Source organism: Lampetra fluviatilis, chromosome 75, assembly GCF_964198595.1.
Source record: "Lampetra fluviatilis chromosome 75, kcLamFluv1.1, whole genome shotgun sequence".
Lineage (NCBI taxonomy): Eukaryota > Metazoa > Chordata > Hyperoartia > Petromyzontiformes > Petromyzontidae > Lampetra > Lampetra fluviatilis.
Window position 1 is genome coordinate 3,668,173 of NC_136349.1, and position 23,204 is coordinate 3,691,376.

Below are 23,204 nucleotides of genomic sequence, written 5' to 3' on the forward strand. Positions count from 1 at the left end.
TTTGTGCTGTTTTACTCGTTATATTTTGATGTCCTGAGGTTAGAGATATAGCTAAGTTTTCACTTAAGCTTTCTTGACTGCTGGAATTCATATTCCTTGTTTTTTTTTGTAAAGTCACGTAGATATCAAGATACAATAAGAAACAATGTGAGGTGAATGAGAGTAAAATAAGGTAAGTGATAATTCAAGGCCACCAAGGTGACTGCAGTCTGGTTTTAATCTGGGTATGTTGGCAGACTATGATGTCGACTTATTTTTGTCACGAAGTTCTGAACTTTCACCGTTGTATTAAGAGAAAATAATTATTTTTTTTAAATCGTGGCGCCTACTGTATGTACTCTTTTTAGGGGGCCTTTTGAAATCATGTAGAGATTCCCCAGAATCTCATTAGCACCCCCCCCCCTTCTCTTTTGTTTTTTTTACCTTTATGGCTGATCTCCGGCTGCCTGGTCCCGAGTGTGAAAGGCAGCTGCTGCGTGAGGGGAGGGGGGTTCGCATCACCCCCTTTTGCCCCATGCGACACCGCGATTGATTAAAATAAATATTGGCAGAATTATTCTTAATATAAATTTTGGAAAAAGGCCTATATATACAACATAAGCACTATTCCTTTTCACATCCGTCACCTTTAAATTAGTTTAATTAGTGATTTTGTGTGATATTTCGTTACTTATTCATATATAGTTTTGCCGCCCGCCACGGGACAAAGCACGCAATTGCGCCCCTAGCAACGCACACACGATCGCTAAAATTTTAATTCGCGTTAACAATGCTTAAAAAATATACACAACGCTGAGGTTCATTTTTCACAGTATTATAACCCCCCACCCCAATGCGTGCAGTTACTGCTATAAAGTCCGTATATATTAATATTAGAGCACTTGGATAGCATTATTGCAGCGCGGGTGGGGAGAGCGGCCCAGCCCCCAGCCTGGCAATGTCACCTCCGGCTGGGCAATCTAGGCGAGGCCGCAGGCTCTGCACGGGACTAGGCCTCACCACGGCAATGTAAAGTACAATTTTATTGAATCTTTCACTAAGAACTCAGGTTTATTGTTACTATTATGGAACAAATAAGTTGGCGTGCAGAAACTAATATTTCATTATTTGGTTGCTAAATATTTTCTTTAGCTGTGTTTTTATGACGCTGCGATGGTGTACTGCCAGTCTGTGCATTTGCCTGCTGCCTGCTCATTAATTAACGTCAGTGTACTGGCACTATTATCTACACTGCTAATTTTGCTTTTGGGCATTATGAGTGTATGCCAGTCTATAATCTGTTTCCTGCTTCTTTACGTTACTCAGTGTACTGCCAGCCTTTCATGTCGACTGCATCCTGCTTTTCAGCTGCTGCCCGTATTGGCAGCTTTTTATGTTGACTGTAGCAATGCTTATGTCAATGAGTCCGCGTACTGGCAGTCTATAATCTAGACTGTAGCCTGCTTCTCAACTTACCTGTGCGTACTGATGTTCTTTAATGTACACTTATTTCAGCGTATTTCGTCAATGCATTGCTATTGTTTAGATTGCGCACGTCACTCTATTTACCGATACGTAGTACTGCGATGCTGATTAATGTTATACTGCTAAATACGTTGGACTTTCTTGAATTTCGTCTATCGTTTTGTTACATTCGTGGGATATCACCCATTTTAATTTTGCCATACCGCACCTTTACTTTACACTAAATTGAAACGTGTACACACACAGTGTACACACACAGTGTGTACACGTGTTTTTATGACAGTGTACACACAGTGTACACGTGTGTACACACACACAGCGTACACGCGCACACACACGTGTGCACGCGCGTACACACACACACACGTGTACGTGCGTACACACACCGCACGTGTGCGCGCGTACACACACCGCACGTGTGCGCGCGTACACACACACCGCACGTGTGCGCGCGTACACACACACCGCACGTGTGCGCGCGTACACACACACCGCACGTGTGCGCGCGTACACACACACACGTTTGGGCCAGGCTCATTAACATAATGTATTTAAGTTACAGAGCCGCTCGTTGTGGGAGGGGAGTATTATAAGTGACGTCATGTCATCTCCTGCTGCCGCGTGACGTCGCGAGGTAACAAGAAGCTGCCGCTCCGCTCGTGCGCTGAAATCCAAGGTGAGAAATTCTCATCGCGATTGTGGTGGTGGTTGTTGTGGTGGTGGTTGTGGTGGTTGTTGTGGTGGTGGTTGTGGTGTTTGTTGTGGTGGTGGTTGTTGTTGTGGTGGTGGTTGTGGTGGTGGTTGTTGTGGTGGTTGTTGTTTACCGAGGTAGAGCCTCACTCTCTCTCGTAGGGATGCCAATTGAGTAGCAGCGAGCATAGAAGCGATGTCCACGTTGGAACTTTACAATGCGGGGCCTTGCCTCCTGCCCTCGTCTGATCGCGTTTGCTTCAATTCTGTCGCTTAAGTTTAATTTGTCTTCACACGGCTCGCCACTTTGTAACTTTGTTTTACTTTAAATCTTCGTACAGGTTTTTATACTAGGCCAGGGGTCTGCAACCTTTAAGACATAAAGAGCCACTTGGACCCGTTTCCGAAGGAAAAAATAAACTGGGAGCCGCAAAACCATTGCAACATTTAAAACAAATATAACACTGCATATATTGTTTCTTACCTTATTGCTATATACAGGATCGTGCAGTCAGCTGTCAATCTGAATAAAAAAAGGACTTTTTCACTTAACAATGTAAAATATATTTTTGCAAATTAATAGCTACATTACCTGGTTAATGGGATTTTTGCTCCTGAACCTCAGTGCACAGTGTCTGCACATCAGGGCTGTAAGACGTCACCTTCATTTTCACACAGGCTTGCAAGCTGTCATCTGTGAGGCGTGATCGATGTTTGTTTTTAATATAGTTCATGTTGGAGAAGACCTGCTCACATACATATGTGGAGCCGAAGATCGACAGGACTCCAAATGCATACTTTTTCATGTTTATATAAGTGTTGGGGATGGCATTCCATGTTTCGAATACAAGTTTGTCCTGTTTGGGAAGGTTTTCAATATCACTCCATTTATGATTCTGAGCCAGAATGGCCTTCTGACGGGCAACATCCTCAAGAGTAGCGGTCAAGCATTTGAACTTGGACACCCATATATCTTTGTCGGCTATATCGGCCAGTTCCATCTCAAGATCAGGTTGACTTACACCTGCAAATGCAGTCATATTCAATAGGGATGGATCGATCGCCAGGGGAGTGACAGGGAAGGATAATGTCGTTTTTTCCTCTCTGAACTCACAGAATCGTTTCCCAAACGAACTTTGCATTGTGGTGATTGCAGACTTGAAATATTCCAAATTTATCGTATCATGACTTTGTTTGAACTCTCTCAAAGAGGGAAAGTGAGACAGTGTACCTCTCTGTAAATCTTTGACAAACACTGTCAACTTGCGCTCGAATGCCAAAACCTCCTCCAGCATGTGCAGGGCTGTGCCTCCTTTCCCCTGAAGGGTTGTATTTAGCGTGTTTAGATGTGCTGTCATGTCTACCATAAAATGTAATTTTTCCAGCCACTCTGGCTGTTCCAGCTCAGGAAAGGTGAGCTCTTTGCTGCCCAGGAAGGTTTTTACTTCTTCCAAACATGTGACAAAGCGTTTTAGCACCTCGCCTCTGGACAGTCACCGGACCTTGTTGTGGAGCAGGAGGTCAGAATATATGCTTTCCACCTCATCCAATAGCAAACGGAACTGGCGGTGGTTTAAACCCTTTGCCATTATCTTATTAACAATCTGAATGACCACATCCATCACTTTTGTGCATTCCGGGGGAAATGTTTGAGCACACAAAATGGTGCAGGATGCAATGAAATGACAGCAGCGTTCTACCCAGCGCCTTCTGCAGTAGAGCCACAAAGCCCTTCTGTGCTCCTCTCATGCTCGGTGCCCCATCAGTAGCCACTGAGACCAGGTGGTTGGTGTTTATTTTTTTAGCACTTAAAAAGTCCAGGACAGTCTTACAGATATCCTCACCCCTTGTTTGGTCTTTTAGTGGTATCAGCTCAATCAGTTCTTCCTGTGGCCCAAAAGAGTTCACATATCGGCAGAACAGCGCTATTTGTTCAATATCACCTTTATCTTTGGACTCATCACAGGCGATGGAGTACGCCACAGCTGAATTAATGTCTTGAATTTGCTGTTTGCTAATGTTTTCTGCCATTTTAGGGTTCTGTCTTTGACAGTCTTCGCAGAGAGAGGCATGTCTTTGATTTTCTGCACAATTTCATTCTTGTTTTTGAAGTCCATGTATAGATGTTCCGAAATATTAATGAATGCTTCTTTTATATACTCTCCATCTGTGAAGGGCTTCCCGTGCTTGACTATTTCCTGAGCGGCCACAAAACTAGCATATGTTGTGGAATTTTCAGTCTTCACCCACTTCTTGAAATTATGTTTGCTCATTAACCTTCCTCATAAGTTCTGCAATGGCTTTTCGTCTCTCATCTCCATCTGGATATTTTTCAGCAAAGGCTGTGTGTTTATTCTGGAAATGTCTTGCAATATTCGACTTTTTGTTGTTTGCAAATTTCTCACCACATATTAAGCACACTGGTAAACCAGTCTCGTCAGTAGAGAATGCGAATGATTCTGTCCATGTATCATTAAACACTCTGTTTTCTTCAGAAATTTTTCTCTTCTTGCCTTTATCCATGGCTGGCCTACCGGGGGGTCGAAAACAGCAACGTAATTAGAAATCACAGGGCCCCATAGCAAAATTTGCTATGCCCACCCCCCCTCAAGCACCAGCCACCCCCCTCCCCTTCCTTTCCCTGCAACCTACTCCAACCAAAAAAAAAGAATGCAATTGAACAGCACATTACACAGCCAATAACAATGCCCCCAATGTGCCATAAAAAAACGAATTACTGCCCCAAAGTACCAGAGAAAATGACCAATGCCCCCAAATGACCAATGCCCCAAAATGCCATAGAAAATTAATCAGGGCCCCAGTGTACCATAAATCATAATCAGTGCCTGGGTTAAATAATAATTAATAATGAGGGCCCAATGTCATCCTCGTCATTATAAAAATAACTTTTTTGTCACTTTTTTATTTTTTGGTTTGACCCCTCAGAATTACTCCTCATAGAAATAAACGTTAAATTAACAAGTTACCTTTTTTTGTGTGCGTGTGTTCTTCACTCCCGCGCAGGGCTGGCTCCGGCTCCGTCACTCCTTCCCCTCGCACGCAGGCGGCCTCACGTCACCAGGCACTGTACTAGCGGCGAGGCGGAGCTGAGGAGCGGAGCTGATGGAGGCAGCCATGTTTTGCGTTACCTAGCAACGGCAACGTTATTGCCTGTCACTGGGCGGGCAGTGTGGAGCGGAGCGGCGACCTGTCAGCAGCGGCAACGCCAGAGCAGGTGTCACAGTGCGCCTCCTCCCCTCGCTAGCATCCGCCCCGGAGCCGCGGTCAAGGTTCAAAAGAGCCGCATGCGGCTCCGGAGCCGCAGGTTGCCGACCCCTGTACTAGGCCAAGAACGCTTGAGCTGCTGTACCGCTCTTGTTTTCAGAAGCGACCTGCTCACAACATAAGGTGAGGCTTATCAACAGCGTGGTGGTGTTCACTCTGGACGCATGGCGGTGTTCACTCTCTACATGTGGAGGGGAAACCGGGGAATCCGGAGGAAAATCCACGCGACCACGGGGAGAGAGAGAGACAGGCAGCCTCGGCAATATTGATTGATCCTCAATGAATTACTTGGTGGAGTGAGGAAGCATTAATACTGAGCAGGTGAAGGTAGCCAGGCGTGGGTCTGGACACACCCCCCCCCCCAACGATCCAATCGAAATCCCTAATTTTGATAGGACCATTGGGATTTATTAATAACTAGCTTCACTACCCGGCTTCGCCCAGGACTTGGATTCTTGTCTTGGATTAATTTCATATTCCCTCATATTTCACTGAAAACCCCTGAAAAAAATTGATGCTTGCAAGAAAGAAAAAATCCGAAACAAATAAATTCACCTAAATCGGATGTTTTCACTCAAGGAAATTAAAACTTAACCTACTTCTATGTAAGGTCGATTTTGGCCACTCGAGAAGGGAATGACATGGCGAGCTGAAAATAGTCGCGTTCACTTAGAAATTCCAGACAGCGTGAGCTGTGAAAATTTCATGACGCCAGAGCTCCGCGTTGGAGAGTTTTTGCTGCTAAACACAAACAGATGCAATTTCTGCTTTATGTTTAAGATAGCAGTTGTACCCGTTATTTGCACGAATATGTATTGAAACTCCGAGGAGCCAATGACTTCATCGGCCAGGAGCGAAGCGCCACCTAAAATCTCCCGGCACGCTGTGAACAGCTCTAAGCATTGCAGACCATTTAGCTCAGGAGTGTTGTGGGTTGACGCCACACACTTCGCAGTCATCCCGCCCCCCCCCCCCAAAAAAAATACAAAAGTCTAATTTTATACTTTTTACATTGTGTACCGTATGGAACCTACCCAACATGCCAAATTTCAAGTGTGTAACATGTTGAGAAGTATGCTAAACATTTCGAACACATATCCACACATTTCCCTTTTATATAGCTAAATCGGCATTTTGCGACCCCCACTGCCACCGTGTGGCATATTATTACGTGCCAGGAACTCTATGAGAGAACAACAGTCCGAATCCATAATTGGAAATAAGTAACGGCAAAGCAGTTACAAGCGACTCACGGAATTGTACGCAGTTGCGTATACAGTGCACGACTTCCCTGAAGGTAAACACCTTCGGCGAGCGCGATACCGATCACACGCGTCGATTAAAAAGCAAGGGACAAGTCCTTACAACTATCATTTTTCATTGCTGGAAGGGTTGCCCTCCATACCTGAAAATCCTGGCTCCGCCTCTGAGTGTGACAGTGTCAAGTTTGTATTTGCAGTAAAGTCTATTAACTCTATTGAGCACGGAGGTTGTATCAAAATGGTAGTTTTTTGTTTTCCTCTGGAACTTTTTGTAAAAATGGAGTCGGGACGTTATCACAGCACACGTACAGCTGAATTCGGAACTGTTTATCCCAGCATTCAAGGACATCTGTGCCTGGCTTCACACCTCTAAGTTGCGATTGAACATTAATTTATGCATTTCTGCATAACACATAGTATAATTTTCAACACGATTTGCTATCTTCTTGGTTTTTTCGGTACAGTCACGTAGAAGGGAAGTAATAAAATAATAAAAATAAAACATAATAAAATTAAACAATTCTCACGACGTTTCGGCCACAACGCAAGCAGCCGTCCTCAGGTGAAGAATGAGACACTTCAAGCTAGGAACTTACATATAAGCTGGGTTGGGGGTGGTAGAAGAGCGCCTTAACAAAAATAATGTGCATGGTATGACTTTGAAGCCCCCCCGCCCCCTGCGCATTTCCCATGTATATGCTAAACTCATCTTGATATGCACATTCTTTTTGTTAAGGCGCTCTTCTACCACCCCCAACCCAGCTTATATGTAAGTTCCTAGCTTGAAGTGTCTCATTCTTCACCTGAGGACGGCTGCTTGCGTTGTGGCCGAAACGTCGTGAGAATTGTTTAATTTTATTATGTTTTATTTTTATTATTTTATTACTTCCCTTCTACGTGACTTTACCGAAAAAACCAAGAAGATGAATCCCTGCAGTCACGAAAGCTTTAAAACGATTTGCTATGTCAGCTGAATTTAGCTTTCATAAATATTCCTTTTGAAGCCAGACAGCCGAAATTGTGTGTTCGGAGTTTTGGGTTAACATTCATTTTGAAGATACTAGGGCTTCCAGGCATGTTTATGACCATTTGCCCTCATTGTGTGCCATAACAGCCTGGGTGATGAATTTGGGAAACTTTTTCACTATATCATGAATATATGAATAAGTATAGACGTGTAAGTCATGTTTTACTGTGTATATGCATTCCTCTGTGCATCATACTGATGTGTAGATGGTGTGGATATAAAACATTCTGTCTGCAACTGTCGCTTCCTCTGCAGAATTTGTCTGATGGAGCAAAGGCACTCGGCACAGCTCGGTGCAAAAAGGCAACAATGCGACCGGTGTGCATACAGCACGGATCATCCTGGAAATTTGACACGGCACCAGAGAACACATACGGGAGAGAAACCCTTCAAGTGCAGTGTGTGTGGGAAGGCATTTTCACAGTCATCTGCTCTTGAAAAACACAAGAGAACACACACGGGAGAGAAACCCTTCAAGTGCAGTGTGTGTGGGAAAGCGTTTGCACAGTCATCTGCTCTTGTAAAACACCAGAGAACACACACGGGAGAGAAACCCTTCAAGTGTAGTGTGTGTGGGAAGGCGTTTACACTTTCATCTACTCTTGTAACACACCAGAGAACACACACGGGAGAGAAACCCTTCAAGTGCAGTGTGTGTGGGAAGGCGTTTGCACAGTCATCTGCTCTTGTAGCACACCAGAGAACACACACGGGAGAGAAACCCTTCAAGTGCGGTGTGTGTGGGAAGGCGTTTGCACATTCATCTCCTCTTGTAGCACACCAGAGAACACACACGGGAGAGAAACCCTTCAGGTGCAGTGTGTGTGGGAAGGCGTTTGCACATTCATCTCTTCTTGTAGCACACCAGAGAACACACACGGGAGAGAAACCCTTCAAGTGCAGTGTGTGTGGGAAGGCATTTGCCCGTTCATCTGCTCTTGGAGAACACCAGAGAAAACACACGGGAGAGAAACCCTTCAAATGCACTCTGTGTGGGAAGGCGTTTTCACAGTCATCTGCTCTTAAAAAACACCAGAAAACACACACGGGAGATAAACCCTTCAAGTGCAGTGTGTGTGGGAAGGCGTTTGCACGTTCATCTGCTCTTGTAATACACCAGAGAACACACACAGGAGAGAAACCCTTCACGTGCAGTGTGTGTGGGAAGGCGTTTACACTTTCATCTACTCTTGTAATACACCAGAGAACACACACAGGAGAGAAACCCTTCACGTGCAGTGTGTGTGGGAAGGCGTTTGCACGTTCATCTGCTCTTGTAGAACACCAAAGAACACACACGGGAGAGAAACCCTTCAGATGCACTCCGTGCAGGAAAGCATTTACACTTTCACCAAATCTTCAAAGACACAAGAGAACACACAAGCATCATAAGATCCACAAGGAGTGGAGTCTGAAATCAGCTTGTGAAAGTCCAAGTGCCGCGAGCCCATCCCTCATCAAACAAGAACCGGAAGAAAATCCCGGTTTGGACACTTTTAAAGGTATCAAGGTGAAATATGAAGAGGTGAAGGTGAAATGTGAAGAAGTGATGGTTAAGAGCGAAGAAGTGAAGGTAAAATGTGAAGATGAAGATTCAAAATCGGACCGTCAAATCGATGGAGGCAACGTGAAGCAGGAGGAGAATTCTGACTGCGAGGCAGAGCTATGCAACTCCCAGCAGTTTGTGGAAGTGGAGGTGTGGGTGGACTTCCTCCGAGACAATACAAAGTCAAATGGAGACCCGGTAGATGTGTAAGCTTGAGACGATGTCGCTCCAATAGATGCACCTTTGTCACAGGCCTTGAACCAAGAATGTTAAGTTGAACACTAAATTCCTAGATTCAACCTGCAGTTTAAGAGCGGCCAGTCTTTTGTGGACCTGTGCGTTGGGTAGATCTCTAACCAGGAGCGAGAGTCCATAAGCTGCCAAGCAGTCACTGTTATCAATTGCATTTTTATGGTGCTTGCAAAATCGCCTTTGGCAATTCGGAGTTTTGTAGCGTATCTCGTCTCAAACACTCGAAGAGCATCCCCAAGTAGCAGCTGCCCTTGTGTGGCACAAGGTGTGGTGGCCCTGCACCGGCCTGCATGTGGACAAGAGCCTGTCCGTAGGGGGCGATGGTTGATGTGGCATCCCAGTTGTGTAGGTTGTAGGTAATGTTTAAAATTTGCTACATTTTGACCCAGACGCCAGCATGCAATGGCCTACTCGTTTTGAATGGCGCAATAGTATGGTTGTACATACACTGTTAAGCAGACGGTGGTATTTTTTTTATATCTTGTTAATACGATGTAACCTGATGCAGTATATTTTAAGTGCAGTAATTTAATTTGTATAAATAATTGTCAATAATTAAAAATTAATACTTGTCTGATTGTGTACGTACATGTAACATTTTGTCTGAGGGTCAAACATTGAATAAGTGATGGTACGACGAAATGTGTGTTTTGGAAGCAACCTGTACAGAACTTGGGTGAGACCCGTTGTTCTTGTGATACAGGTCAAAGGGTATTTTTGTGTTTTCAGGAAGCATCTGCCTCTGGAGCAACTCATTGTCTTTGAAATAGGGAGCACACTCAGATCATTCATCGGTTACAAGGCATACCACTCAAAAGTTACACGAAAAGGAGGAACACGAATTATAATTTTATCTTGCGTTTTGACGTAGATTTTGTCGAACTAGGACTAGAAATGCTCCTTGCTGATTAACGTCTGGATGTTCGAAACTATCGGTTAAAGCAAGCCCGGCTGCTGTTGAGACGCTGTGCACCAATAAGGGCCACAGGTGGTTTGCACTGAATGATGCACTCCCAGAAGGCTGTGCTAGTTATCGTTTGTGTAAAACATTCCTTTGTTTCGTGGAGAGATCGATAAATGAAAGATGTCGTGTCTACTGATCTGCCTCATAGCAAGGAGGTAATTTTAAGAGCACATTTTTAATGCATTTTTGGTTAAGATTTATATTCGGTTACATGACAGAGCACATTTAGGAGTTACATTCTCCACAACAACACTCATTCAAATTTTGCTTAGCGTCTTATATGTTGGTGAACTAGGACAAATGCTCCTTGTCCATTAACATCTGGATATTTACAACCATGGGTTGAAGCAAGCCTGAACGCCTGCGGCGCCCCTCACAACCATGTATGGCCTTGGGCTAGGAAAGTCACTAAAATTGCACACGAGCGACGCATCCACGCAAGCTCCCGATGCTCCGTTTTGAAGTTTGAAAATGAAACAACTTTGAATTGTATTGTGTTTTAGATAATTGTATTTATTCATTGAAAGCTTGTATCATTTTACATCTGGAAGACTTCATTGAAAATGACATTGTGTGAATATTCTCTCGTCGTTAAGTAGATGGCCTTGCCGGGGATGCGGTTCGATGCGGACTTTTACCTTGTTGGGATCGCGGGATCGAGATAAGGCGACATAGAGCTTGCCGTGCGAGAAGACCGCCATCTGCAGATCGATTTCAACGTGATCGAACGTCTGTCCCTGCGCCTCCGTTCATGCAGGGGGCGCGTGAAAACGATGAGGTTTACGTAAAAAGAATGATTGCCACCACACTGTAAGCCCCGCGGTTGGCAAGTGTTGTATATGTTGGGTAATGAAAATTTTATAAAATAAATAAATACACACTCACATGAAGCCATGCACACATGGACTAACATATAGACTGACATGCACGCTTGGACTTACACACATCGACGTACACACACACATGGACCTAAACGCACACACATATGGACTCAAACACACACACATCGACTTACACAGAAATCCCCGATGATGCCACAGCTATAGAAATCTTCTCTCTCTGGCGAGACTTTGCGAGGAGCAGTTTGAAAACAAAGGTCTTCCAAGTACTGGCAGGTACATCAAGGATAAAAAATGACTCGATTTGTAGTCTCAATGTCGTCCAAGATTTCCGTGTAGGCTTCTATTTGTGCATCCATCAGCTTTGGTTAATTTTCCTAACTACATTTAAGAATCTGTAAAGCATAATAGCATATTTCCCGTAGGATCTCTTGAGCAAGGGTATGCAGGTTGTCCCTGTAGGGTGTTGGTAGTCTCATAGACGTGAGGTTCTCCGGAAGGAGGATGAGGGCCTGTTTGAAGATGACATCAGAAAAGTTGATGTCGAGGTTTGTATTTTGTCATTGAGCTCCGTGGAGGATGTCCTCACTCATGCCCTCTTTCTATTTTTGACTAAGTCCCATGGGGTTAGATGGGCTGCAAACTTGAAGATTCATACAGAAGAGCAATGTCAGTTGGAAAGGGGATTGACCAACATACGCTTCTGTAATAGGTATATGAAGATGGTGATCATGCGCAAGAATTGCACGAACATTGCAAGCTTCCCTGTATGTTTCACAAACAACTCCTTCCACTGTTTAGAGGTCTTGGAAAGATTTGTGCCCTTTGGCAAAATGGTGAAGCATTGGGATAAAGTAGCACTGCTGATTGTTGGAATGAACTGTGTAGACTCATCCTAAGGCATCCGATTCACCGTCATCAGCACGTCGCTTCAATTTTATTTGAGCAGTCCATGTATAGTAGGAGGGACCTTAATGGTAGAGCATGTTGGCAGCAAATGGGTCACTTGGGCACAAAACCAAGAACGCCATAAGGGTGGTGATGTTAGGCATTTCCTTTGGAGATGTAGATGCATTGACCATTTTGGAGGTGAAGTGCCAAATGGACGACTGGGGGAACGGTAATGGATGGGGAAGCCTATAATTCAGCAAATGGCCTCAATGTTGCTGATGTACAGTGAGGGAAAAAATATTTGATCCCCTGCTGATTTTGTACGTTTGCCCACTGACAAAGAAATGATCAGTCTATAATTTTAATGGTAGGTTTATTTGAACAGTGAGAGACAGAATAACAACAAAATCCAGAAAAACGCATGTTAAAAATGTTATAAATTGATTTGTATTTTAATGAGGGAAATAAGTATTTGACCCCCTCTCAATCAGAAAGATTTCTGGCTCCCAGGTGTCTTTTATACAGATAACGAGCTGAGATTATGAGCACACTCTTAAAGGGAGTGCTCCTAATCTCAGCTTGTTACCTTTATAAAAGACACCTGTTCACAGAAGAAATCAATCAATCAATCAGATTCCAAACTCTCCACCATGGCCAAGACCAAAGAGCTCTCCAAGGATGTCAGGGACAAGATTGTAGACCTACACAAGGCTGAAATGGGCTACAAGACCATCGCCAAGCAGCTTGGTGAGAAGGTGACAACAGTTGGTGCGATTATTCGCAAATGGAATAAACACAAAATAACTGTCAATCTCCCTAGGCCTGGGGGCTCCATGCAAGATCTCACCTCGTGGAGTTGCAATGATCATGAGAACGGTGAGGAATCAGCCCAGAACTACATGGGAGGATCTTGTCAATGATCTCAAGGCAGCTGGGACCATAATCACCAAGAAAACAGTTGGTAACACACTACGCCGTGAAGGACTGAAATCCTGCAGCGCCCGCAAGGTCCCCCCTCTGCTCAAGAAAGCACATATACATGCCCGTCTGAAGTTTGCCAATGAACATCTGAATTATTCAGAGGACAACTGGGTGAAAGTGTTGTGGTCAGATGAGACCAAAATGGAGCTCTTTGGCATCAACTCAACTCGCCGTGTTTGGAGGAGGAGGAATGCTGCCTATGACCCCAAGAACACCATCCCCACCGTCAAACATGGAGGTGGAAACATTATGCTTTGGGGGTGTTTTCTGCTAAGGGGACAGGACAAATTCACCGCATCAAAGGGACGATGGACGGGGCCATGTACCGTCAAATCTTGGGTGAGAACCTCCTTCCCTCAGCCAGGGAAATTGGAAATGGGTCGTAGATGGGTATTCCAGCATGACAATGACCCAAAACACACGGGCAAGGCAACAAAGGAGTAGCTCAAGAAGAAGCACATTAAGGTCCTGGAGTGGCCTAGCCAGTCTCCAGACCTTAATCCCATAGAAAATCTGTGGAAGGAGCTGAAGGTTCGAGTTGCCAAACGTCAGCCTCGAAACCTTAATGACTTGGAGAAGATCTGCAAAGAGGAGTGGGACAAAATCCCTCCTGAGATGTGTGCAAACCTGGTGGCCAACTACAAGAAACGTCTGACCTCTGTGATTGCCAACAAGGGTTTTGCCACCAAGTAATAAGTCATGTTTTGCAGAGGGGTCAAATACTTATTTCCCTCATTAAAATGCAAATCAATTTATAACATTTTTGACATGCGTTCTTCTAGATTTTGTTGTTGTTATTCTGTCTCTCACTGTTCAAAGAAACCTACCATTAACATTATAGACTGATCATTTCTTCGTCAGTGGGCAAACGTACAAAATCAGCAGGGGATCAAATACTTTTTTCCCTCACTGTATGTTCCTTGGAAAAAAAGTTTTAACTCATGCACACTTTGCCTTTGTTGATGTATTGGCAAACATTTGATTGCTTTTTTTAGAAGAGTAGAATTTCACATTAAAGTGGGTCTGGAAGATCTTGCACAGGAGAGGGCAGTAGGGAACGATCCACCGGTTTTGAACCTTAATTAGCGAGTTCGTGGCAGGTCTGAGCGTTGTTTGAAATCCACCATGCTCAGTATTTCTGTGACGATATCGAGGATAGCCATCATGGGCCGACTGAGTGTCTTTCAAGTAGTTGCGTGGATACCTCTTGGCACACCTGTGGTCTTGCATACATGGCGCATTTGGATAGAACTGGCCACATGGGCCATGGACCATTTGGTCGCAGACCACATAGAAAAAGGGCAGGCTCTTGATGGAGGTGAGGTCGCTCAGCACTGATAAATGTGTCAATGTGACTTGCATGAATTGTTTCCCTCATCCATAGCAAAATGTGAGCATGAGGAAGACTACGTTTTTGCCACCCAATGGTGTGCAAGTTACTGCTTGTCTATCCAGGATACAGTCGACATTGGTCGTAATAAGTATCATGAGGTCATAAACTTTGAGTTTTAAGACCCTCGCTAAGATGTCATGTCTGTCTGGTGGCTTTTGGTTTGGATAAAGGTAAACCTGGATCTCCTTTCATTTGGGATTGCAAGTGAAGGCGATGAAGAGATGGGTTGTGGCATATTGGCTGATGGAGGTAATGGCATTCTGAGTCTTCTTATGCATGTATCTTGGTGGAGCTGTGAAGGATGAAGGCAACATTATTAATCAGCCCACATTGTGACCATTTGCATCTCCTTCGGGATTTATGGCGTCCCAGAGATGAGCATGCTGTTCACACGCAGGCTGTTTTGATTCAGTTGAATGTAAAGAAGGCGCTCACACTCAATGTTGGCATACTCATCGACAGCATACTGGTGAAAGGTTTGTGCACCATAATATGCGGTTTCCTCCTCTGTCCATTATCACGAAGGAATATAAGTTTTTTTAGAGGAGACAGTTTTGTGACGATGTCTTTGTCCTGCAGCTTTGTAATTGGAGGAATCTTGACGGGGTACCCATCTTGGCCTTGTGACAGGAAAATGTGTTATTGTAGGGCATCGTGTGCTCTTTCGGTGTCAGGAAATCGTGCGATGGTGTTTTCTTGGTATGGAAGAACAATGTCTCTCCAACAATGTTCCTCACCCACCGTAAGAAAGCAAGGTCAACAATATTTGGGGCATTAAACCTCTCTGCATGCTCCCCGCTTTGGTGGAAAGTAAAAGTGCGGTATGGCAAAATATAAATGGGTGATGTTCCCACGAATGTAACAAAACGATAGACGAAATGCTGTAATTCATAATCAACGTTTTTGGGTTTAGATCGCGTTATTTATAAATGTGTCGTAACCCTCCACCACCCGACACGGCCAATCAGTAAAAATGTGTCACGTTGACAAAAGACAAATAGTTCACTGCTTTAGCCCACCGGTGTGTTGAAGCCACAACATTTACAATTTGAGTACGACGTTTCGCTGGTAATTGCATCCAGCATCATCGGGCAATTCGCCAGAATGGTGAGGCTCTGCTGTTTCTCCCGTTCTTATATAGAGCAGCAGCAGGGTGACGTCATCATTAACTCATTAACTCATCAGGTGCAAAGATTCAAGGGGGGAGTGATTGTAATTATATACTAGATTAGTAATCAGGCTATTGTTACGATGCGAGTTGTAGATTAGTAATCATTTGGAATGTGTTTTATTGTGATTATGCTACATTAGTAATCAGTTAATGTTTGTTTCCCTTATAAGGAATTGTAATGTATCTTATTTAATAATACGCTTCCAGGCCGCACTAAGCCTGTAGCTGTCTGAGCGATTAAAGTTATTTCTGTTTCTCTCAATTTCAATCGATTCTCTAATTAGTCTTTGCCAGTAGTAACTAGTTTTACACAACACTTCCACGTTGTCAAAATCAATTGAGTGTCCCTGTTGGCATGCATGTTCTGCCACTGCCAACAGTTGTGTTTGTGATAGTTTAATATTTCTCTGGTGTTCTTTTAGTCTTACACTAACGTTGCGCCCTGTCTGTCCAATATAGCATCTGCCACATACACAATTAATCCGATATACACCTTCTGTTGATAATTTAGGTAATTTTGTGTACTGTACCAAATCTTACTGTAATGTTTTGCTTTTGCAAAACACGGGCTAATTTGTCAGTTACTCCTGAGATAAATGGTATTTTTATTGTTTTAATAATCTGATCGCTTTCAGCAGTGTTGCTTTGCGATCGTGATTTGGCTTTTAGTGCTCTGTTAATTTGAGCATTATTGTAGCCATTCTGTCTTAGTGCTTCTTTAACATGTTTAATCTCTCTCACTAGACTTTCACCATCTGACACTGTTTTAGCCCGACGTATGAGCGTCTTGATAAGAGAGGATTTCTGAGCTGGGTGATGATGTGAATCTGCATTCAGATAGGCATCAGTGTGCGTTTGCTTTCTGTAAACGCTGTGTGTTATTTTACCATTTATGCCATGCCCAAGTAAAATATCCAGGAACGGGAGTGTGTTATTCACCTCCATTTCCATGGTGAACTGAATGGCCGGGTTTTGTGCATTGAGATGATTTAGAAAATCGTTAAGTATATCTTTACCATGTGGCCAGACAACCAAAGTGTCATCCACATATCTAAACCAAAAGGATGGTTTTAATGTGCTCGAGGCAAGTGCTCTGGTTTCAAAGTTTTCCATGTACAAATTTGCTATAGCAGGAGATAAAGGAGAGCCCATTGCTGCTCCCTCCCTTTGTTTAAAGAATTCGCCTCTCCATAAGAAGTAAGTGTTATTTAAACAATGGTCTGCGTTTTTCGGAATATCTTTTGGTAAACCTGCTATAGCAAATTTGAAAAAAAAAAGTCTACATAAAATAGCAGCAGTACGCACAGGTAAATTTAGAAGCAGGCTACAGTCTAGATTATAGACTGCCAGTACGCCGACTCAATGACATAAGCATTGCTACAGTCGACATAAAAAGCTGGGAATACGGTCAGCATCTGAAAAAGGATACAGTCGACATGAAAGGCCGGCAGTACACTGAGTGAGGTAAAGAAGCAGAACAGATACAAACCGCGACGTCAACTTTTCTGATGTCATCTTCAAACAGGCCCTCATCCTCCTTCAGGACAAACTTCACTCCATTGCTGGAAAGTACCTCACGTCTATGGGCGGTGGCTCCATTCTCCGAGGCTCCTGTGGCGGTCTCCTTCTCCACTCCAAAGGCTTCTCCTGTCCTCCGGCATCCGCGGGCTGGGGAACAAATTCAGGGACAGAGGGGTTTAGGGGCCGCCGCCCCCGCCGCCTCCTTGCCGGGCCAGGGCCCCCTGGGGGTTTGAGCCATGCGGGGCCCATATATGGCGCAAAGCCTTCGGGTATGGGTGGCATGGGAGGTGCGGGGATTCCGGGGTTTCGGGGCACCCAGGGGGCAGGGGCCTCCCTCGCCGGGACCGCCCTCCACGGTTCTAATCGGCGGACATTAACCACCGTCTCTCGGCCTCTCTCCCCGCCCTGGATCAGCACCGTCCAGGCGGAGATCTGCCGCACCACAGTCCAGGGTCCGCGCCAGTAGGTGGTCAGCTTCCCCACCTGTCCAGCCAACACGCGCGGGGTGTGCAGCCATACCTTAGAGCCCGCTGAGTAGAAGGGGGGCTCCACACGGGGCCGGGCGCCCTGCTCTTGCCGCTGATGTGCGGCCTCCCCCTGTTGGTAGGCCCGGCCACGGGCCCCTTGCAGGGTCCCCATCAGGTGCTCCACAGATCTGCTGGTAGGCGAGACTCACGACCAAACATCGTTAGGAACGGGGTCTGTCCCGTAGATGTGTGTACTTTGGTGGCGTAGGCCAACAGGGCATAGGGGAGGTGTTCGTCCCAATCCTATTGATTGCGGGCCGCCATATGTTTGAGCTTCCCGGCTAAGGGCTGGTTCATACGCTCCACAATACCATTCGCATGGGGGTGGTATGCCATAGTTCGGTCCTTCTGGATTCTGAACTCCCAGCACAGCGCCTGAAATAGCTCTGCCTCGAAATCACTACCCTGGTCAGTAATGACTCGTTGGGGGATCCCATATTTAATGCTCCACAAATGCCCGGGCGACCACAAGGGCCGTTTTATCTGGGATGGCCACTGCCATTGGATAGCGCGTAAAATACTCCACCGCCACGAGGATATACTGGTTGTCTCGGTGGGATTGTGGGAATGGCCCCTGAAAGTCGATCCCAACTAGCTGGTTTGCCCGGCTGATGCGGAACGGCTTCAGGGGCACCTGATACCATGCCGGTTTCTGCCCACACTGTTGACAAGGGCGGCAGCCCTGTACCCAGGCGGCCACGTCTTGTGCCAGTTTGGGCCAGAGATACTGGCAATGCAGGGTCTCCCGAGTGCACCGTTCCCCGTCATGGCCCCCGAGCAGGTGGTCGTGCACCAGCCATTGAAGCTGGGGCCGCACCTGGGTGGGAACACAAATGCACCCCGGTTGCCCGGCTTCGGTTAGTTGCCGCACCACCCCGTTCTTTACACACAACCGGGCATACAAACCACTCCAGGGTCCCTGCAGGGCGACCTCTTCCTCCCGTAGGGCCGCCTCCACCGCCACCAGGTCTGGGTCCCGCTGCTGGGCCTGTCTCAGCTGCTCGTCATCCAGGCCCGGGAATGCACAGCCTCTTGGATCCGACCGGGCAGGGCTGAGCAGCCCGTCGGGCAGTCCACTGGGTCCCTGGCTCCTTCTGCAGGGACCTCTGTGGCATACACGGCACTTTCTCTCAGCGGAGAAGAGTTACTCTCAGGGCGCTCCAGGGGGGCCGTTGCGTGTTGACAGCGTCCCCCCGTGAAGCACGGGCAGGCCTCCACCGCCCTCGTCTCGGCGCACACCGCGGGTCGCCTTGAGAAGGCGTTTGCATGCGTCCGCCCAGCCCTGTACTCGATTTGCAGGTTATACTCCTGCAGCTGCGTCAGCCACCGGGCCATCTGCCCCCGCGGTTCCTTGAATGTGAGGTGGAACTGCACAGCATAATGGTCAGTGTGCACACAACATTTCCTGCTTTACAGATACGGCCAGAACTGCTTACACGCGAAAATCACGGCATACAGTTCCTGACGGGTCACACAATAATTCAGTTCGGCCCTGCTCAAGGTCTGGCTGGCGTATGCGATGACCCGCTCCATCCCATCCTGCACCTGTGACAACACCACGCCCAGCCCACTGCTGTAGGCGTCAGTGTCCAAAATGAAATCGGTGGAAAAGTTAGGGAAAGCCAGGGTGGGGGTATGGGTGAGGTGGTCCTTGAGGGTGGTGAAGGCCGTCTGGCAGGCCTCTGTCCACTGTTAGGTGTTTTTAGAGGAAGTGAGTTGGGTGAGGGGGCGTGCAATCTCGCTGAATCCCTTCACAAATCGACGATAATAAGTGGCTAGCCCCAAGAATTACCTGATCTCCGTCAGGTTCCTCGGCCGTGGCCATTCCACTACGGCGCGTACCTTTTCTGGGTCGGTGCGCACCCCTGCCTCGCTGACGCGGTGTCCAAGGTACCCAACCTCACGCTGCGCAATATGACACTTACGCGGCTTGAGCTTGAGGTGGGCTGCTCGCAGTCGTTGGAACACTTCCCGTAACCTGGACCAGCGCTCAACTGAACACTATCACATCATCCAGGTAAATTAGGCACTGTTACCATTGCAAGCCCCGCCTCACCAACTCCATCAACTGCTGGAATGTCACCGGCACGTTAGTGAGTCCGAACGGGAGTATTCGGAACTCGAACAGTCCCATCGGGGTGGTAAATGCGATCTTTGGCCTATCATCCTCCGCCATCTCCACCTGCCAGTACCTGGACGCTAGATCGAGGGTGGAAAAATACCACGCCCCTGCGAGGTTGTCAAAGGTGTCATCGATGCGGGGGATGGGGAAGCCATCGCCGAGGGTAACTGCGTTCAACTTTCAATAATCAATGCAAAAACGGGTCGACCCATCCTTTTTTGTCATCAGTATAACCGAGGCAGACCAGGGGCTCGCTGAGGCCTGGATTATGTTATTGCGGAGCATATCCACGACTGCCTCTTAAATCTGGGCCCGTTCAGGTGCACCCACTCGGTATGCGGGGAGTTTAATGGGTCGGGCTGCACCGGTGTCAATTTGGTGTTTAACGAGGTCTGTCCGGCCCACATTCGAATGGTGCTCACTGAACACGTCGGCGTACTCCCGCAGTAACCTCGTAGCTGATCGGCCTCCCCCTTGGGTACCAATTTTTGGGTCAGACTCACGTAATGATCTGGTGCATAGCGGTCATTTTACATTGTGTGTAATATGTGTACGATACGTATTCGCAACAGACACGTTGTGAGCAATTGTAAGGCTGGGCCCACGCCAGAGCAATCAATCGAGCAACCGTAATGCTCTCAAAGTTGCGCAACTCGCCCCTGACCGCTTTGTCCACATCTGAGCGAGTAGTTGTCCAATAAGGATATCAAATGGCGCTTTCAGGATCATCGGAACCAATCACAGTTCTGAATATGATCACGTTACGAGCTACTTCACTCCCAATCACTGAGCGTATCGCTTGGGAGTGTGATGCCGCCTCCGCGAAGCCGCTCGGCGGGCACCCCATTTACGACCTCGCCACCACCAAGCGACGGGGCCGACCCCACTCCCCCCTCACCACCCTCCACATAAACACACCCTCACACATTTCACCCCCATAGAGCTCCGAGGGGAGGTCCCCTGGCCAACAGGTTTTCACCCGGAAGCCCTCATAGGGATAATCTTCATGGTTTCCTGCGGCCAGGGAATTGGGCGATCTCCCCCGATGCTAATTCGCACCGCGGCGCTGTGACCTGGGTTGAGATTACATGGTCACGGCGGGGGCTATTCAGCCACCACGGTTAAAACGCACCCCCCCACACACGGATCGGCAAGGCAGGCAGGGGGGCCGCAGCCAGGAACCTAGGGAGAAGCCAGGGCGGGCATAGCAGGTGTGCTCGGGGACCGCCGCCGCGCAGCTGCCAGCGGCGAGCCCTTTGTTACGGAAACCGCGGCTGATTAGCATAGCAACGGCGCACGTGGACCGCTGCCGGCGCCGCAGTCAGCGGCGGACCCGTTGTTAGGGAAACCAGGAGTGCGGCTGGGCAAGCACAGCGACCTGATTGGCCGAGAAGACCCTCGGGTCGGCTTCCTTTGATGTGGGTTAGTCATAAAAGGGGGGCGCAGAAAGGTAGAGGCTGTCTTGCTCCTGAAGTCAGCGCCCCGGACGGTCCCCAGTTTGGCCACTCGAACGTCCGTGAGAGGACGAGACCACCGGAGCGCCGTACGCATCAAAACCGTGAGTAAGAGGAAAGAGAGTATTGGGATTAAGGCTAGAGAAACCAAAACCGCTTAGAGCCTAACAAATTAGATCAATCGGGTACAGACCCTTGGGCGATAGTGTAGGCCTGCCTTGCCGATCCATACTGACCCAACAGTGAATCAAAGTCGGCCGATAATAAATCATTAATAACCCATCGCAGCCTCGTGTGGTTCAGACGAGCGGGTGAAAGCGCGTGGTGCTGTGTGTGTGTGTGCGCTCGTAACATGGGTGATCGGTGTTTCCACGGGTGCATGCTCCGCTCTGTCGCCGTGGAGACTTGTGCTGTGTGAGGGCTCACACCCACCGTAAACACCTGTTCCACGGCCCCTTTAAACGAGCGTTATCACCCGCTCGCGACGGCCGCGCGTGTGCGAGCAACGTCATTCGCCCTCCGACCCCTGACCCCCCGTTCAAAGCGTGTGATTGCTGCGCGGGGCTGTGTGGGGGGAGGCGTCGCGTTTGATTGGCGCAGAGGCAATGCAGTGTTTACAGGCGTCCGGGAGCCGGCGACGAGCCATGCCTCTCGCGAACTCGCGGGGGTGCAACCCAGGGAGGGGAGCCGTCGGGCGACAGCCCTTATCCCACGAGCGATGAGCCCAGCGGCGGCAGCAGCTGTTCGCACACCAGCGAGGGGTCGGGAAACGGTGGGTCCCCTGCAGTCGGCGCCCAGCAAGGAGAGACCTCGGGGGCCAGCGACCTCAACAGGAGTACAGGCTGCCGCTTACTCTACGCAACTGGTTGTGCAACTGATTGTAGGGACATCCACATGTGAGCGATTTAGTCGCTCAGTTAACTTGGTGCCTCAGTTGCGCAGCCAGTATTATTGGTAAGCTGAAACACAATCCATACAACCAGATTTAACAGTGAAATATATGCAAGGCATCGCTTTAAATGGCATCAAGCATCTGCAGGACAAGTTGCAGGAAGTCAGCATGACCCTGTCACGTTGCCCGGATTCGAAAACAGCTATCATGACTCCACAGGAACAACGAATGAGAATCAAAGCAATGTATCATATTGGCTGTGCAAACCAGGGGGGTTAGGTTCCTGGAAAATGCCATGGTCGGCAAATCCGCAGTTGGTAAAGTCCACGGCCTATGGGAAATAGGTGGTTAGAGAAACCACGGCCACGGTCAGACTCATCATAGCTTAACTAAGCTTTCTGCTTATTAACTAACCACCGAATAAAATACAGTACATGACACAATAACATAATAAACCTTAAATAAACGTGAAATTAACGTTACATGCCTTTAATGTTGACGACGATGACAATCGTAATCAACGTTTTTGGGTTTAGATCGCGTTATTTATAAATGTGTCGTAACCCTCCACCACCCAACACGGCCAATCAGTAAAAAAGTGTCACGTTGACAAAAGACAAATAGTTCACTGCTTTAGCCCACCGGTGTGTTGAAGCGTGAAACCACAACATTTACAATTTGAGTACGACGTTTCGCTGGTAATTGCATCCAGCATCATCGGGCAATTCGCCAGAATGGTGAGGCTCTGCTGTGTCTCCCGTTCTTATATAGAGCAGCAGCAGGGTGACGTCATCATTAACTCATTAACTCATCAGGTGCAAAGATTCGAGGGGGGAGTTATTGTAATTATATACTAGATTAGTAATCAGGCTATTGTTACGATGCGAGTTGTAGATTAGTAATCATTTGGAATGTGTTTTATT

General features: G+C 47.2%; 1 protein-coding gene across 2 annotated transcripts; it reads left to right on the forward strand.

The window, feature by feature from the left end:
- The first annotated feature begins 491 nt into the window (after positions 1 to 491).
- Positions 492 to 10,295, forward strand: LOC144953383 (uncharacterized). 2 transcript variants are annotated; one of them, XM_078883948.1, is made up of 4 exons: positions 492 to 1,008; positions 2,027 to 2,140; positions 5,179 to 5,562; positions 7,984 to 10,295. In XM_078883948.1, the coding sequence occupies exon 4, from the start codon at positions 7,994 to 7,996 to the stop codon at positions 9,482 to 9,484; it is 1,491 nt and encodes a 496-aa protein (XP_078740074.1). In that variant the 5' UTR covers positions 492 to 1,008; positions 2,027 to 2,140; positions 5,179 to 5,562; positions 7,984 to 7,993; the 3' UTR covers positions 9,485 to 10,295. The 2 variants fall into 2 exon arrangements, with proteins under 2 accessions (XP_078740074.1, XP_078740073.1); XM_078883947.1 differs by lacking the exon at positions 492 to 1,008 and having other exon boundaries at positions 1,892 to 2,140.
- Positions 10,296 to 23,204: the final 12,909 nt, after the last annotated feature.

Excerpts from the sequence above, each read along its gene's own strand:
- LOC144953383 (XM_078883948.1), top strand. The coding sequence starts at position 7,994 with ATGGAGCAAAGGCACTCGGCACAGCTCGGTGCAAAAAGGCAACAATGC.